The sequence below is a fragment of the Photinus pyralis genome, unplaced genomic scaffold (assembly GCF_008802855.1).
Source record: "Photinus pyralis isolate 1611_PpyrPB1 unplaced genomic scaffold, Ppyr1.3 Ppyr1.4_LG2, whole genome shotgun sequence".
Taxonomy (NCBI): domain Eukaryota; kingdom Metazoa; phylum Arthropoda; class Insecta; order Coleoptera; family Lampyridae; genus Photinus; species Photinus pyralis.
In genome coordinates this window covers 52,805,833-52,823,937 of record NW_022170403.1, presented here as the reverse complement: position 1 = coordinate 52,823,937, position 18,105 = coordinate 52,805,833, and the positions used below count along the sequence as shown (strand labels likewise).

Sequence of the window (18,105 nt, the reverse complement as noted above, 5' to 3'; positions counted from 1 at the left end):
TATTATCTCAATGACCAAAACATCAATTTGATCTATTTTTGGGGACTACATAGATTTTGATCAAAACATGTCAAAATCGTTATTTATGCACCAAGATCGTTGGGAAAAAGACCAAAAGCATTATCTCAATGACCAAAGGTACATGAATTTTGATCTATTTTTGGCAACCACATGGATTTTGATCAAAACATGTCAAAATCGTCATTCTTGCACTGATATCTTTGGGAACAAGACTAAGAGCATTACCTCAATGACCCAAGACATGAATTTGATGCATTTTTGTTAAAAGTGTAAAAGATGTAATACTGAGGATCCTTCGATATTTCGTTGTATCGATTTATTCCCTTAGGGATTAATGACCAGGGATTAATAGCTCTTGCGCCTTCTTGTATTCCAATCACAAGATTTCCTTAAATTTAATATCCATGGAAACAAAACAAACGTCGAAAAATGTAAATGTCAAACGGGTAGTGTATTGTTTGTGTATATACAATTGGTCGTAGATAATTAAGATAAAGTAGAGTAGGTAGGTATATTACTCGCAATAATGGCTATTATACTCTCGGAATTTTACTCCCTCGCCGCTTCCTCACCGCTGAAGCGGCTCAGTTCGTAAATAATTAAATATTCCTCGAGAATAATAGCTATCATTATTGACTCGTGATATAATCTACTATTGTTTCTGTGCTACTTCAAATAAAAAAACATACAAAGATTACTAAAATGTTCAATTAAAATTCTGCAAGACTGATATTCAGGATAAATACAGATACGGTATTCAAAGTTTTCTATTTAATTCTTCAAATCACACTACGAGGGAATTGTTACAATATGAAAACTAATCAAGGGTTTCTGTGAAACAAATACCTAAATCTATTCGTATCGTATTAGTAGGTCACACTTCAAGTTGTGGAATGGGATCATGATACTACATGTAGTATCATGGAATGGGATGATGTGATGACACACAAACTGTGATTTGTTATAACACTATGATATATAAATTACATACATCTTAGGTACACTTTTTCTGCTAGACGAGGCAAATAAAATCTTGCGAGCTCCAGTAGGAGAATACAACAAGAGAGACCCCACCCACAACAAATTAAAACAAAAATTTCCGTGAAATGAGATAACGCATCTTTAGCAGGATGCTCTTCATCATTAAACATTTTATATCCACTAGCTAGCAATTTGTCATTAAATCCACTTTCCATTATTCGTCTGGAGATGTTATTAAAAGTTCTCATAAAATAATGCCCTTTTCGCATAGCAATCACCGATTCCGATTCCATAAGTCCGGGGCCATTTTCGACAAGGTCTAGCATTGTCTTCTCTTTTGGAAACATCATATTCAACATACGTCTAGGAACGTGCGTACTGTAATTCTTGTAGTATGCAGCGCGCATTATGTTATCGCTAGTGTTATACAACGTTGGTATAATGAACCTGTTTCGAAGCTTTCTGAAGATCACATTTCTGGTGTCTAAGAGCATATTTTTGTTTACCATGGGATGTACTATAATGGTGCGGTAATCTGCGGCCAGTTTTTCTAACGTGTCTATAGCAGGCCCGTTTGGCGGATCATTTAACACGCTAATGAATTTTGCTTGTAATACGTTGCAAATTTGAAAGCAATAGAATAAGCAGAATATCATTAACAAGCGCAATGAATTACTGTTCGGAATCAAATTAGACGATCCTCCCATTGAGAAAGAACACATTGTCAGTAGACATCTTGAAAATATTTTAAAATTCTTCCTCTCTAAACTGGATTTTGCGATAATCCACCAAAATGTTGCGGTTAGTAATGGTATCATAATGATTATAATCCAAGTTTTCCATAAGAAAACTGACAGAATTAGTTTTAGTCCCGCAACTTTAGGAGATTTTGGAGTTACCCATACCACCTCATCTCTGTATAATAATATACTGAGATCATATTTCTCGTAAAATTCCAAAGCTCTAATAGGAAGCGGCAATAGGACTACGCTCATATTTGGGTCGTGCAGTTTTCTTTCATTCTTGGTTTCGCCTTCTGTTAGTGGGAATGATTTGTTAACACCTAAGACTTCAGAAATAATTTCAATAACATTTTTCGTTACAGCAGCTGTTACTGATAAACTCAGTGCTTGTGACGCAGGTAAGACTGCGTCGGTAATCATTTGTAAATCACACGGTTTAATAAGTCGGTGAGTAAGAGGAAAGTCTATTTCACTTTTATGGGCACACTCTATTTTCTTTACGTAAATATTCTTCTTACATGGTCCTACTTTTCCAAATGGATCCGAAGTATACAAAACTGGGATTTCTTGCTCTTTGCCGATTATTATAACATTCAAAATATCAAAGTACCACAAGGTTTGAAATACCACTTCAATGTTGGCATTATCCAGCACGGTTACCAGGAATTGACCACGCGGACCACGACTTGGATTCCAAATCGAACTTTTGGTAAGATTGTGTAATGTGCGGTTTAAGGTGTTCGCACCCTCTGTAAATAGCAAGTAATTGTTGTAGAACTGAACATCCCTGGTTATAAAGTAATCTAATGCAACTAGTATTTTTGGATGATTAACCGACAACATCCACATATCTTCTCTTCGCTCGAATACAAAAAGGAGCGTTTCGTCATCGCGAAATAGTTTCTGTATGCACAAAGAAACACAAGTAGATACCTTGTTTTCGATATTAGGTGAAATTAGTTGTGGTGAACACAAACTGAAGACTGTGGCAATGATCAAGGCTGTATGTTTTACGAAGTTTTTACTGTCCTGCAAGAAAAGAAGTAATTATATTACTCATTTCACCACACTAAATCTTACCATTTTCGTTAGATATTGAAAAGCGGTGCAAATTGATTCTAAAAGCGCTATTACACGTAAATTTGTACAAAACAAAGAACTGTTCTAAGCTGCCACTAACCAGAGAAAAGAACGAAAAGAAAGGGTTCAATTAATAATTGGTTGAGTAAATTACCAATATAGGTACCTACTCGTATGTGTACCTACCGTTTATCTAAACGCACGACCCCCGGGATGATGAATAACTTATGACAGTTACTAGGTATTTGATATACGCCGCGCCGCCGCTATGAAGGAAAACGTTTAACGGAATAGTAAATATCCAACAATTATGTAAATATTAGGTACTTGCAGATAATGAAGAATTTATAGTTTTTCGTGTTAGAAAGTCATTAAATAATATATTGAGCTCAATAAACGTACGACAAATGATTAATTATTTCGTTATGAAATTGTTAGCGGTATTTTGATAATGCCCCGCCTTGTCCCTGATGGCCCTGTAGTCAACAAAGGTGTCGTTTCGGCGTCTCCTGCAGCGATGCAGACAGGTAGAGTTTTCTTCGTGGCCAGTCAGAAATTGCCGTAGATAATAGTGCAGCTCGCCGTATCTTTGTCATTACCATTAGAATCGGAGATCACCAGCTAGGTACCTGGTTCAGGACGTCCAATGTTCCGATTCATTTTCTTTGCTGGCCTAATCTGCTCTTGCCTCTTTTGCTTACCCTTACAGTCCTGTAGCCCGATGCTATTCTCAAAACCGCCACTCTCTGGACGCGTTCCAGGGTCTGCCAGATATTTCCCAGCTTCGCCGGCGTGTACCAGACTTCTGCGCCATAGGGTATTGCACTGCTCACCCACCGCGGAGTTTATGACTCGCATAGGAGCCACCAAATGCTCCAGAACAAACTCCGCAGCTTGTTTGACATGACGTTGGGCTTGGCCTTTTCGGATCGATGTTTGACGTGTTGAACGAAGATTAGGTTACTGTCGATCGTTACTCCAAGCATACGGACTGTTCGATGTTCGTTCAGTTGGTGTATCGGTCATGCTGATCTTCGCTTCACAACCGATTTATAAACTTTTAAGTTCGCGTCGGCGTTCGCTGTTGCCGTTCGTCGTTGCAGTTCGGAGTGCTAACAATGAATTTTGCTCGGAATTTTGTATATTTATAAACTTTGTAGCGTCAAACGGTACGGCGAGCTTATTTCGGTTAAGGTATTTTTAGTTTACAGTTTATTCATGAAAGGGACAAGAATTATTTCTGTGAAAGATTTATGATGAATGAGCATAAATATGAAATACTTATAAAGGATAATAATGCACTTCACACCCCATTGACTTTGACCATGTTTTGGGCTGGGACTTTGACACTAATTTGCGCTCCAAATGTGTACTCGTTTTCTATTGGTCAATAAGATACCTACCTTTTAGCTCGAAATGATGGACGTTTCGCGGCACTTTTGAAGTTGGATGGCAGTCGGTTCGATATGGGTGGCACGAATGAACTCCTACGTTGTGTAATCGGTTCTTGCACGTGTTAGGACGTGTGACATAATCGAGAAGGGAATGAAATAAAAGACAGAACTTTTGTGCGTAAGAAAAGAGCAAATAAATATATTATGCACACAACAAGACAATACCAGGGAAACCTTCTACGGGACAATATCCCGGTATAGGCCAGACAAATACATGAAATATATAAATCACCTACAGCAATAACATGCAAGAGAAAATACACATTAATAAAACATCTCAAATTGTATGATAAAAATCAGGTAATCAAATCAAATACAATTAAACAAGTTCATAAAAACAAAATACACCAGACATCATAAATTCAGTGGAAAACCTGATAAATCAATTCAGTACAAAAACACATCAAAATCGAGATCAAAATACCTGTACGATCAATTGAGATAAGACAACTCGTAAAATAATAAAGCGCATTTTTTTAACCGAAATAGATTTTGTATTATTTATTTTATTTATTTATTTATTGATTTTCATGCTCCACAACAGATAACAAACATCCAATTACTGTGGAGCAGTTCACAAATAAATACATTTTTTTTATGTCTTAACTTTACGGACTAATATTAAACATAAATAATTTTCTAAGCCAGTTAATTGAAACCACTTACATTTTAACACACTTAACCTAAACAAAAACCCAAATAAGATTATATATATATAAAAAAAATAAAAAAATGTGTTTGCAAAAAGGGTATGCAATGTGGGAAAGAGCGAGATGTTGATGATAAATTCAAAGTATGGATGTACAATTGTCGACGAATGATTTAAAACTATTTTGAAATATGTCAACATTTGTTGAATTACAGATGGTATTATACAGACGTTGCATATCAACAACAGGCGAAAAGGCTAGCAAATTAGTGCGGGAATAGGGCATATAAAACAGGGTACGTGTACGGCGAAAGAAAGGTGAAACATAAAAATGAATTTGTGCCAAGTTGGGTGGGTTGCTTATCGTTCCGTGCAGTAATTTGTACAGATAGACGAGCTGGGCTAATTGATGTCTCTTTTCGACACTTTCCATATGAAATGACTCTAGAAGTTCAGAATATGGAATAAAATATGTGTACTCTCCACTTTTTTTTATAATTTAAATATCGCAAGAATTTCTTCTGTACTCTCTCCAAACTTCTTTTGTGTGTTGAACTGTGAGGTTTCCAAATAACGCACGCGTATTCCAGGTGTGGTTTCACTATGGATGAGAACAGAAGCTTTAATGTCCTTATTTTTGAGAAGTTCTTACCAAGCCGAATTATGAACCCTAAGTTTTTAAAGCTAGTTGCTATGCTTTTTTGTATGTGAGCATTAAAAGTTAATCTGTGGTCTAAGATAACTCCCAGATGTTTTATTTGCCATATACGTTTTAGTACCTTTCCATTTACAAAGTACGTATGGGTTATTGGGGATGGCTTATTAGTGAATGTAAGAACAGCACATTTGGACACATTAAAAGCGAGTTTATTGGTGCCAAGCCAATTATTCACGGCGTCTAAATCCTCCTGAAGGTCCTCACAATCATCTCTAGATAAGATAGCTTTGAATAATTTTAGATCGTCTGCATATAACAGAATTTCTGACGTTTTCACCACGTTTACTACTCCATTTATTAATAAATTAAAAATGACCGGCCCCAATACCGAACCTTGGGGAACTCCGGAACTGGCTGCATATAGTTTGGACTTATACCCTTGGAACCACACGTATTGATATCTCTCCGTAAAATACGATTTAAAGAGATATAATAAATCTAGTGACAACCCATAATATTTCAATTTTGACAATATAACCGCATGATCACATTTATCGAACGCCTTACACAAATCAGTGAAAATAGCATCTACATTAGCGCCTTGATTCATACTGCTCGAAACAAATTGCGTAAAATTAAGCAGATTTGTCACTGTGGATCGACCCGAAGTGAAACCGTGCTGACAATTTGAAATTCGTGGCATTACATGTTGAAATACTTCATCCTTCAAAATAATTTCAACAACTTTTGCCGGTACTGAAAGTATAGAGATCGGTCTATAGTTGGAGGCCGAATGTCTGTTTCCACTTTTAAATATTGGTGTTACCTTAGTGGTTTTCTAAAAGTCGGGAAAAGTGTTCGACTTAAGACACTGGTTATAGATTATGCATAGCGGTTTACTCAGTAATTCAGAGTAGCCTTTAAAAAAGTATTGAGGAAGCAAATCCGGACCCATGGACTTCTTAGATTTAAGTTTCTTTAAGGCTCTTAGAACACAGTGTTGATCAATGTGTTTTAGTACGAGAATGCCATAGTGATCCATCATGTCTGAGTCGTGTGAATTATTGCAAGGGTTCAAATTAGGCGGAGAAGGTGAATACACTGATTTAAAGAAATCAGCAAAAGATGTCTGAGATTTCTGGACCGGTAGTTGCAGGTACGCCACAATGCTCTATTTCATGCACTCGATCGGTCAGTTTTTTGCTATGCTTCACGTGAGCCCAGAAACGTTTTGGATCACGCCCAATGTCTTTTTCAATATCGGTTATGTATTCCCGATAAGCTGATGTGATATCTTTTTTCACAACGGATCTTAGATGACTAAATTGCAGATATACGTTGTCTGACCCGGGATCATTTATTTGACATAGACGTTTGTATTTTTTAAACATCTTATGTTTATGTTGAATTGTTCTTATTAGCTCTGCAGAAAACCAAACAGGATATGAAGATTCACATCTAATTTTCATTTTGGGACAGAATTGATCTAAAATACTATATACAATGTTGTAGAATATTTGAACAGACTCATTTACATCAACACATGTGTTTAGAACAGACCAATTTGTGGATGTTAACGCATGATAGACCCCAACAAAATTCGCTTTACCAAAATTATACGTAAGGTCACTCAATAACTTAGTTTTAATTACAGGAATGTTAAGCTCACATTGCAACAATAAGGCGGGATGATATGTATCCAGTTTTACTAATAAATCAGGTGTTTGTACATGATTTACAGTTAGCGAAACTATGTTAGTAAGAACTAGATCTAGGGATTTGCCAAAACTGTTCATTACATTATTTTTGCTTGATAAGTTGTTAAAGTTGATAAAGTTGTTCAGTTGTACGCATAGGTGGTCACCCTTCAATAAATCATACTCTGCACCAAATATTGGAAGATTGAAGTCTCCAATAATTAACAAGTTACCTTTCACAGGTTCCGGCAACGAGTCAAACATATTGTAAAAGTCATTGTAATTATGTATCTTTGTATTTGATCGAAAGTAAACAACGCACAAGTGCATGCAATATTTTGAACCTTTACCTATTTTGACGAGTAAGGTTTCTTCGAGCGAAATGTCGACAAGTTCCAAGTGGAAGCGTTTATCGATGGCCACCAAGACGCCACCACCATCCTTAAGATTAGTTGTGTCTTTATTCCTATCTTTTCGGAATACAACGTATCGACCATCAAATAATTCCTGTGACAAGATACCTTCATTTAACCACGTTTCAGTTAAAACTACAATATCGTAGGAGTTTGAGGAGACATTTAGAAAGAACTCGGACAATTTCGACTTTAGTCCCCTCACATTCTGGTAGTAAATGCGCATATTCTTTAGACTACCTTTCGTTATTGGAACTCATATTTTACTCATTATAGTTAAAATACTTAACTCTAAATACTTATGGGGTTTGTAACATAAAATTTTCTCCATTCGCAAAACACATATAATGTAAAAAAAAATACTTTTCCTTAGAAAAGTGAACTAAATTTAAAAGATAGCGAGCGATAATTAATAATATTAATAATAAGGTCGGATTCATTAAGACACATCATTGAAGTCATTGACGGATGTTTCGTAGCGGTAGCGGTAGCGTGTAATTTGTAGCGATATTAACTGAGTAAATTTAAACACAAACAGAACGTCTAACGATCAACAACCAAAGTCAAATTTTTATTACATCTATTTACAAGTTATACCTGCGCTCTAATCTAAAGACATCAAACTGAACGTTTATGCTATCTAGCGGTCACACATAAAATATCAAATAAATAAATACAGTTTGTAATTCAACATACCGCCCACTGTTTCGAGTGAGTTAATCGAAACATGAAGCAAATCAAAATGATCAGTCTGTCTGTCAGACAAAAAACAACTAAAACTATCTCGAAAACTATGTAGCAACCGGCAGAAACACAAGCCGATTAGTAGGGCGCGTATACACAGCACTCGCGGTGCGAACAGTCACAACACGCACCTTAGAGTCATTACTATGGTGTACTCTTTCGATGACACCGAGAGGCCAGGACAATGGCGAAGAAGATAGTCCAGTAATATACACGAACGATCCTACGGTGGGGTTAGGACAGTCACGAGTCCATTTTTGACGCTGCATTTGAGTATGCAAATACTCACTGCTCCACCGACGCCAAAAGGATTGAGAGAGAGCATGAATTCGTTGCCACCGAGATCCAACACTAATATCGGTATCAGTAAGGCACAGCTCCGGTGGGGCGACCAACGGTCTTCCGACGAGTAAATGTCCTGGGGTCAACACGTCGCTACCCTCGCGGGGGTCTGAGGAAATCATTCCAAGCGGGCGACTATTAAGCACAGCTTCGACGCGCGCGAAAAAAGTGCTGAGCTCTTCGAAAGTGAGGATTGTATTCCCAATTTGCCGGTACATAAGTAGTTTCATTAACTTAACTGCAGCTTCAAAAATTCCTCCAAAATTGGGTGCAGCGGGTGGATTGAAACACCACTTCACCTTTAGCGATGCGAGCTGAGTGTACAGTTCGTCTTGATGATTCTTGAGGAAAGTCGTAACTTCCTTTAGCTGTCGTGCGGCTCCTAGATAGTTCCGCCCACAGTCAGTGTGTAAGGTAGCAGGAAGAGAACGACGGGCACAAAATCGATGAAAAGCAGCCATGAATGCAGCGGTAGATAGTTCGGTAACAGCTTCTAGATGTACGGCTTTGCTTGCCGTGTCCACGAAAATGCAACAGTATGACTTATGGCGTGGACTATTGCGGCGGGTGGTCTCCTTGGTCTCAAAGGGACCTGCAAAATCCGAAGCGGTCGTGTAGAATGGCGGAGCGGGTTGTACTCTGCAAGCAGGCAGATCGGCCATGATCGGCTGCCGCGGAGCAGCGGTAAGGCGAAAGCAAGGGCGACACATGTAGATTCTCTGGCGAATCAGCGAATGCGCGGCTAGTATCCAAAATTTCCTCTGGATGAAACTCATCGTTTGGCGGGGGCCTGCGTGTAACAATTGTTTATGATAATAATCACAGATTAGTGACGAGAGATGACATTTTTTGGGGAGTAGTAGCGGGTACTTGCTTTCAGATGGTAGCAAGCTATGTCGTAAGCGACCGCCCACCCTGAGGAATCCCTTTTCATCGATGTAGGGCGACAATTTGGAAAGGCGTAGCGGAACTTTGTTGGAATTAGTGGACTGTAGTTGTTTGATTTCTTCGGAGAATTCAACAGCTTGGGTAATGCGAACACAGCACAATAAAGCGTCACTTAACTCAGAAACGGATAGCGGACCAATTTTCCTAGCGGATTTGCAGCTCGCATTGTGAGCAAATCTCCGAATGTTCGCAACGATGCGTTGAAGGCGTGACAAAGATGAGAATCTCTCTATGATGTCTAGCGGGGAGTCGGTTGCTGCGGGGTTTGCTTGAACTACAAGTGTGGTAACCTTGCGCTCTGGAATTTCATCAGGTTCCATCGGGATGGAAATGTTCCAATGCTCTGGACTGCGGCTCATAAAAGAGGGACCATGCCACCATATCTGATCGTCAATACAACCACGCGAGGCACAGTCTGCGGCGTTAAACTCGGAAGGAACGCGCGCCCATTGGTAGTTCTTAGTAAGGTCAAGAATCGTTACAACTCTATTAGCGACAAATGTATTAAGAAGGTGCGGTGGAGTCTTCAACCATGCGAGTACTATGGTGGAGTCCGTTAGCATATGGATCGACGAATATGCACGACCGGGGTTGGCGTGCAGCACGGAGTTTATCAATTGAGAAGCCAGAAGACTGCCCAGTAGCTCCAATCGGGGAATAGATAGAGTCTTTAGCGGGGCAACGCGACTCTTGGCTTTTACTAGATGAGCTTCAGCGAACTCACCTCGCTGCACATGTAAGTAAACACACGAGGCGTAACACTGCTTCATCAACATTGAAGCATCGCGGTATTCGAAATTTGGGTAAACTGCTCATGACATGTAGAAAATCTTTCCAGTTTGATTGTATCGGTTCGGGTAGCGGCTCATCCCAATCACTGCGTAACAACCAAAGGCTCTGAATGAACTGCTTTGCTCGGCAGATCACTCCACACAGAAGCCCAAGGGGGTCGTAACATCGACTAACGTAACCGAGTACTGAACGTTTCGTAGCGGGGCCTTCAAAGGGTTTAAGGCGATAACTGAACGCGTCTTCTTGCGGTAGGTAGCATAGACCAAGAATTTTCAGCATGGGATCACCAGTACTGAATTCCAGCGGAACTTCCTTGTGGGAATCAGGAATGTCGTCAAGCACTCGTGGATTGCTCGAGCTCCATTTGCGCAGAGGCATGCATCCTGCGTCGAGCAGCTCAGTCAGTTCTTTGCGAAGTTGCTTGGCCTCAGCAATAGAGGAAGATCCTCCGACGTAATCATCCATATAGAAATCTCGAACTAAAGCAATAGCGGCATTTGGGAAGCGGTGACCTTCGTCAGCAGCGAGTTGGCGAAGGGTGCGTTGAGCAAGAAAACTACTGCTTGCCATACCATATACGACACGAGTTATTTCGTATTCTTGAAGCGTATGTTCGGGAGATTCACGCCAGAAAACGTGCTGATGCTGCCTGTCTTCTGGATGGATGGCGAGCTGGCGAAACATCATTTTGATATCACTGCACAGTGCGACGTTGTGGAAGCGAAAACGGATAAGAATGTCACTTATGTCTGCCTGCAGCTTCGGTCCTGGTAGAAGTAACTGGTTCAGAGACGTCCCTGTGACGTCCTTGGCGGAAGCGTTGAAGACGCACCTCAGTTTGGTGGAGGTGCTCTCCTTCATGACGCAGTGGTGTGGCAGAACATAACTTGATGGTGAAACACTTAGTTGCATGTGTTTCATTTCGATGAACTCTTGCATGAATGCGGAATACAATAACTTTACTTGCGGTTGACGCCCTAATCGTCTTTCTAGCGATCTCAAACATTTTTCAGCGGCGCTGCGGTTGGACAACTCTTTAGGATTGGTTCCTGGGCGGAAAGGGAGGCGCAGTACGTATCGTCCCTCAGAATCCCTGGTATGCGTGTTGATGTAATGCTCTTCAGCAATGACGTCCTCTGGGTTTGTTTGCGCCGACGGCATGGAAACTTGTTCAATTTCCCAAAAGCGAGTAAGCGTAGATTCAAGCGGATGCGATCGAATTAGCATGGCAGTAGCAGAACATAGCGGCTTCAGTTCGGGGGTCGCTCCAAAGATAACCCATCCAAACTTTGTCCTTTGGGCAGTAGGTTGGCCAGGAATTAGGTTTGGAGTTTCTTCAGTCAGTAAATTAGCGTGAGCGTCTGCGCCAAGCAAAATGTCGATCTTCTTTTGTCGGTGAAACTGATTGTCTGCAAGTGGCAGCTGAGAAAATTTGCGGTAGAGGTCTGGCGAGAGTTCAGCAGTAGGTAAATCATCACATATGTGCGGTAGGACACTGGCCTCGGTCACATAAATTACCGGGGGCTTGAAGCGTGATTGAAGTGTTAATTGAACAGAACCTTGGGAAGTAGATTCTCTTCCGCTCACTCCGAGGATGCAGCGAGCTTCTCGTTTGCGTTGTAATCCTAGGCGGTTTGCGAGTTTACTTGTCACAAGACATCTTTGACTGGCGCTGTCAAGTAGCGCACAAACATCGTGCAGATTGCCGAACGAATCCTGTATTTTACACAAGATGGTGGCCAGAAGCACCTGGTTTGTAGATACGCACGACATGACGGCTGCGGGTCTTTCTTGAGCGGTGTCTGTACCAGTGAGAGGCGTGGAAGACGAGGTAGTAGAAATTGCGGGAGGCGATGCAGTACTTGGCACGGTGTGTACAGCGGTTGGAAGGTGTAAAAGACTGTGATGAGCTCGGTTGCAGATTCTGCAGAGGACTTTACTTTTACAGTCTTTGACCTCATGTGACCCAAAACAATTGAAGCAGGCGTGAGAAGATTTGATAAAATTGGTACGATCAGCAGGCGACAATTCTCGGAATTGCTGACAGTGAAAGGTTTGATGATCAGCGTTGCAGTATCTGCATTTCGGTTGAGACGACGTTCTTGCTTGCGTGATGTGGGTTCTAGATTGATTTGGTTTTGGTGGCGCGAAGAAAGCGGTTTTTGATTGGGTAGGAAGAACGCATTTGACGTCCATTTCGTGACTGCGGGCTCTTTTCTCAACGTGATCCAAAAGTTCAATTAGTTTCGGCAGTTCGCTAGCATTCTCGTTGTCGAAACTGGCTTTGATTTTTGGATCGCAGTTATTGTACGCAATTTGAAAGAGGATGAAATCAGCCAAATCGTTGAGCTGGAGATTGGCTAACGCGGATGTCGAAGTGCGGTGAACTTCAAGGTAATGAAGTAGATCACCCTTGTTAACAAATTTGACAAGTCTTTGTATGTGAAAGGCAGCTATGCGGCGGTTGTTAGCATACCGTTTTTTCAAAGCGTCATAAGCGGGAGCGTAATTTGAATCTTGTAAGATGAAGCGCGATACGGTTGCGTGTGCTTCTTTAGCGGTATATAAACGTAAATATTGAAGCTTAGTGGCGTCATCAATACCTTCTTGATTATGCACTAAACTATCGAAAAGCGATATAAAGTTTTCCCATTTTTCAATTGCACCGTCAAATATTGGAATCTGAATTTTTTGCAGCGATGGACCCTTAGTATTAACCGTAGCGGTAGCACCAACAGTAGCGACAACGTTTGATGCAATGATGCACCGTTTTCGATAACCGTTAGGCAGTTCTTGTTAATAAAATCAATGAGTTCAATAAATGCCTCGAGATCATTGATGTTTACAATGTCCGCTTTATCTTTATCAACATTATAGGTGATCATGTCGACGTTTAACGCACGAAAGGATGCTTCAAGCGTATCCATTCGCCGTAAATATGTTTTGGCAACGATAATTGAGAAATCGCATTGCCTTACCTTTGTACTGAGTGCGGTGAGCTCTTTAAAGCTTCTTTGCGAATTGTTAGAATCTTCTTTGAAGCCATTGTGAATATTGCACTTGCACTTGCGATAATAACTTGTAAATAACACACGACTTTGCGGTAGCGGAAAGTTCAAGTAAAAGCGGTATCCGTCTCGTTGGATGTAATGTTTAAGTTGGTATCAACTATTATATTTTAGTTATGTATGCGATAGAGTAAGGTTGGCAATAGAACTAAGAATGATGTCTACTGTCGTGGTTTTCTTCGAATAAATAGTATAAGTACAAGGTACTAATAATTATTTAACGTACAAGTAAACAGTACAATTGGCGACGAGTGTAAAAGGTGATTCGTGGGTGAAATCAAACTGGGGTCTGTATTCAAGGAGTACACGACAATTTACGTATACACTACACGACATACAACAAAATGGCGGCAAGCACGTTTGGTCACATTGAAGAATTTTGCGTTCAGAAAGGAAATTGGAGATTATGGACGGAGAGATTGGAACAGTACTTTATAGCCAATGATGTACCTAAAGAAAAGAAAGTACCAATATTGTTAACACTTGTCGGGTCTGAAGGATATTCTCTAATTAAGGATCTTTGCACTCCCGGAGTGCCGGCAGAAAAATCATTTGAGGAATTAAAGAAGCTAATGCTAGAACATTTACAGCCAACACCAAACAAAATTGCGCAGCGTTATAAGTTCAAGAACCGAAAGCAGGGTGATGAAGAAACAGTTTCGGAGTATCTTGCTAGTCTAAAACAACTGTCTATCAATTGCGATTTTGGAGACAATTTAGAATCGAGTTTAACTGATCAACTAGTGTGGGGAGTGAGAAGTGAAACAGCTAAACGCAAACTATTGGCGGAAGAACAGTTGACGTACAAGAAGGCGGTTGAAATCACATTAAGCCTCGAAGCGGCTAATCGGGACGTGAGTGCTATAATGAACAAAAGCGAAGTGCAAGTCAATTCTGTCAATTATTTTAAACGCAAAGAACCAACGTATAAACGTAACAGCAGCACTAGTTTCAATAAAGGCAGTGATTCACAAAGTACAGAGCGACCAAAACAAGGGGTCAACGTCCGACAGCAATCGGCTGATTTTAAAAAGACAAGTTGTTATTGTTGCGGTGGACAAGGTCACTACGCCAAAAATTGTAAATTCCGGAGCAGTTATTGCAGCGGTTGCGGCAAGAGGGGCCACACAAGTAGAACATGCAGGAGAGGTCACATTTCAAACAGAAACCACTACATGAGGGGAGAATCGAGTGAAAATCAAGTGGAAGACGAATTATCGTATGGAAGTGACACGGAACAGGAAATTTTATTTCATGTGGACAATGAGGTCAAGGTTCAAGTAGATGAAGACCCAAATTTAGATTTAGATGTGCTATTCAATATTTCTGAGGAAAATGCAGAGAAATATAAGAGTGTCGAATCAAATTGCAATGGTTCACACGAAGTAAATTTTAATAATATGAGCAAAACGAAAGTCAATCCTATTACTATAAAATTGTTAATTGAGAATAAGATAGTTGATTTTCAAGTTGACACAGGATCAAATATATCTGCAGTTTCTAAAGAATTTTATGTTAAGTTTTTCAAGGGTAACCGATTGTTTACTACAAATGACATTTTCAGGAGTTACGTAGGCGATTCGATCGTTCCTATAGGTATAATGAAAGCACAGGTTAAATGGAAAGGTAATGTGTACAGTTTGGATCTGTACGTTGTTCCCAATGGCGGTCCTCCGATAATAGGGAGAGTCTGGTTAAAGAAATTAAAAGTCAACATCGATTTTGAAGGTAATCATGTAAATTTAATTTGCAACTCAGCATTTAAAAATGACGATTCAGATTTAAATAATCTATTAAAAAAATTTGACAGCGTATTTACAGAAAAGGTAGGTTTATACAATAAAGAGAAACTACATCTAGAAATGAATGAAAATTTTAAAGGGAATCCGATTTTCCTAAAGCATCGTCCTCTAGCTTATGCTCTTAAAAGCAAAGTTGATTTAGAATTAAATAAACTAATTAATGAAGGGATTTTAGAAGAAGTGCCATATTCAGATTGGGCAACTCCTATAGTGCCAATATTAAAGAAGGATAGTTCTGTTAGGATTTGTGGGGATTATAAGGTAACTGTAAATAAGTTTCTTAAGGATGGCAGTTTTCCTATTCCAAAAGTTGAGGATATATTTTCAAAATTCTGTGGCGGTCAACAGTTTACGAAGTTAGATCTTAGTATGGCTTATCAGCAATTAGAATTAGACGAGGAATCAAAATTAATAACCACAATTTCAACTCATAGAGGTTTATTCAAATATAATCGCTTACCTTACGGGGTTAAGCCAGCAGCAAAGAAATTCCAGAAAATGATAACTAAATTATTAGGCAACATTGAAAATGTAGGGATATTCTTCGATGATATTTGTATAACTGGAAAGAATCGAGTTGAACATTTAAAAACTCTTGAACAGGTATTGAATAAACTAAAGGATGCAGGGTTAACATTAAAGAAGAATAAGTGTGCATTTCTCAAAGATAGTGTTACATATCTAGGACACAAAATAGATTCAGAGGGTATTAGTATGTCCATTGACAAAATTGAAGCTATACAAAAGGCACCAAAACCTGAAAATGTGAAGGAATTGAAAGCATTTCTTGGCACAGTAAATTATTATGCTAAATTTTTACCTAATTTATCTACTTTATTACAACCTTTATATAAATTATTGAAACATGATCAAAAGTGGGAATGGTATGAGGAACAAGTTAGGGTTTTTCGCAAAGTAAAAGAGTTGTTGACATCTGAACAAATATTAGTTCACTATAATCCGAAATTAGAATTGCATTTAAACACAGACGCCAGTCCAGTGGGTATAGGTGGTGTTATTGCTCATATATTACCTAATGGTGATGAGAGACCAATAGCATATGTTTCTAGAGCACTTTCAGATACAGAGAAACGTTATTCTCAATTAGAAAAAGAAGCGCTTGCTATTGTATTTGCAGTCAGAAAGTTTCATCAATATTTATTTGGACGTAAATTTGTCCTATGTACTGATCACAAACCTTTAACAATTATTTTTGGGCCGACTAAAGGCATTCCAGAAATGACGGCTAACAGAATTCAAAGATGGGCATTATTTTTAAGTGGGTATGACTATGATATACAATATGTGAAAGGTATTCAAAATAATGTAGCAGATGGGCTATCTAGATTACCAAGCAAACTAAGTAATGTCGATGAAATAGATACTTCATATTTATCATATGTAAACCGATAACATTCCTTGTTTAACAGATCAAGTAATCAGGAAATTTACGGAAAAAGATATCATATTAGCTCAAGTTTACAAAAATATTGAAAACGGATGGCCAACACAGTTACAGTCACCGGAATTAAATCCTTATTTTAACAAGAGACGAGAACTGTATATTGATCAAGGATGTATTTTAAGGGGTTACAGAGTGGTTATTCCTGATGCTTTACAATCAAAATTATTAGGTGAACTGCATATTGGACACATGGGCTTAGTAAAAATGAAAATGTTGAGTCGTAGCTACGTTTGGTGGCCTTCACTAGATAATGATTTAGAAACGCTAGTTAAGAGCTGCGAAGCGTGTTTAGAAGAGAAAGATTTTCCAGCAAAAACTAAAATTAATAATTGGTCGTGGCCGACTGGTCCAAATATCAGATTGCATGCGGATTTTGCAGGACCTTTTTTGAATAAGCAATTTTTAATCATTACGGATGCATATTCAAAGTGGGTAGATATCAAAATCATGAGTAATATCACAGCTGCTAAAACAATAGAATGTTTTCGTGAATATTTTTCATTGTGGGGAATTCCAAACAAATTAGTTACAGACAATGGTAGCAGTTTTATGTCACAAGAATTTCAAAATTTTTTACGTAATAATGGTGTAGTTCATCAGACTACAGCACCATACTGTCCTCAAGGTAACGGAGCGGCGGAGAATGCTGTTCGTACGTTTAAAAACAAAATCAAAATACTAGTTAAATACTTACCATTACAACAAGCATTGCACAATTATTTGTTCGCTTATCGAACAACGCCACATTGTACAACAGGTTTGAGTCCTTCTGAGCTACAAATAGGTAGGAAGATGATAACCAGATTAGACAAAATTAAACCAGGTAGTAACTTAAGAAATAAAATTGAAAGTAAACAACAAAAACAAGAAATGAATTTTGGAGGTAAAAGGAAAGTAAACTGGGAAATAGGTCAGGATGTTATGGTCAGGGATTTTATAAATTCGAAATGGGTAAAAGCAGTCATATCTAAGCAAATTACAAATGATATTTATTTAGTTAAAACTAAAGATAACTTAACTTGGAAAAGACACACCAATCAGATGATAGATTATGAACCTAATAGTGATATGGAAATTGTTAAAAATTCAGTTATTGAAAAGGAGCATTCCATTGTTAATACAGATAATATTGTACATTGTAATGAAGCTACTACACAAAGAGACAAACCGATTGTAGAGAACAAAACCGATTCAACGGATCCTACAATTGTAAGTAAGGATATTGAACCGAGTTTGACATCTCAAAGT

At 38.9% G+C, this 18,105-nt stretch overlaps 1 protein-coding gene across 1 annotated transcript; it reads right to left on the bottom strand.

Moving 5' to 3' along the window:
• Window positions 1–1,471: 1,471 nt before the first annotated feature.
• Window positions 1,472–13,449, bottom strand: LOC116164097. The gene is made up of 8 exons (XM_031478224.1): window positions 13,303–13,449; window positions 10,505–13,228; window positions 8,572–10,458; window positions 7,634–7,790; window positions 3,712–3,816; window positions 3,527–3,630; window positions 1,902–2,774; window positions 1,472–1,486 (listed from the first exon to the last, which is right to left on the bottom strand). The coding sequence occupies exons 1-8, from the start codon at window positions 13,447–13,449 to the stop codon at window positions 1,472–1,474; spliced, it is 6,012 nt and encodes a 2,003-aa protein (XP_031334084.1).
• Between the last annotated feature and the right edge of the window lie 4,656 nt (window positions 13,450–18,105).

Bases quoted from the DNA above. Each gene is read 5' to 3' on its own strand.
- LOC116164097 (XM_031478224.1), bottom strand. From the start codon at position 13,449: ATGGATACGCTTGAAGCATCCTTTCGTGCGTTAAACGTCGACATGATC. The intron at 10,459-10,504 runs GTTGATGAAGCA...TTACATGTGCAG, and splicing joins GAATACCGCGATGCTTCAAT to CGAGGTGAGTTCGCTGAAGC. The intron at 7,791-8,571 runs GTGCGTGTTGTG...ATCTTGTCACAG, and splicing joins ACCATAGTAATGACTCTAAG to GAATTATTTGATGGTCGATA.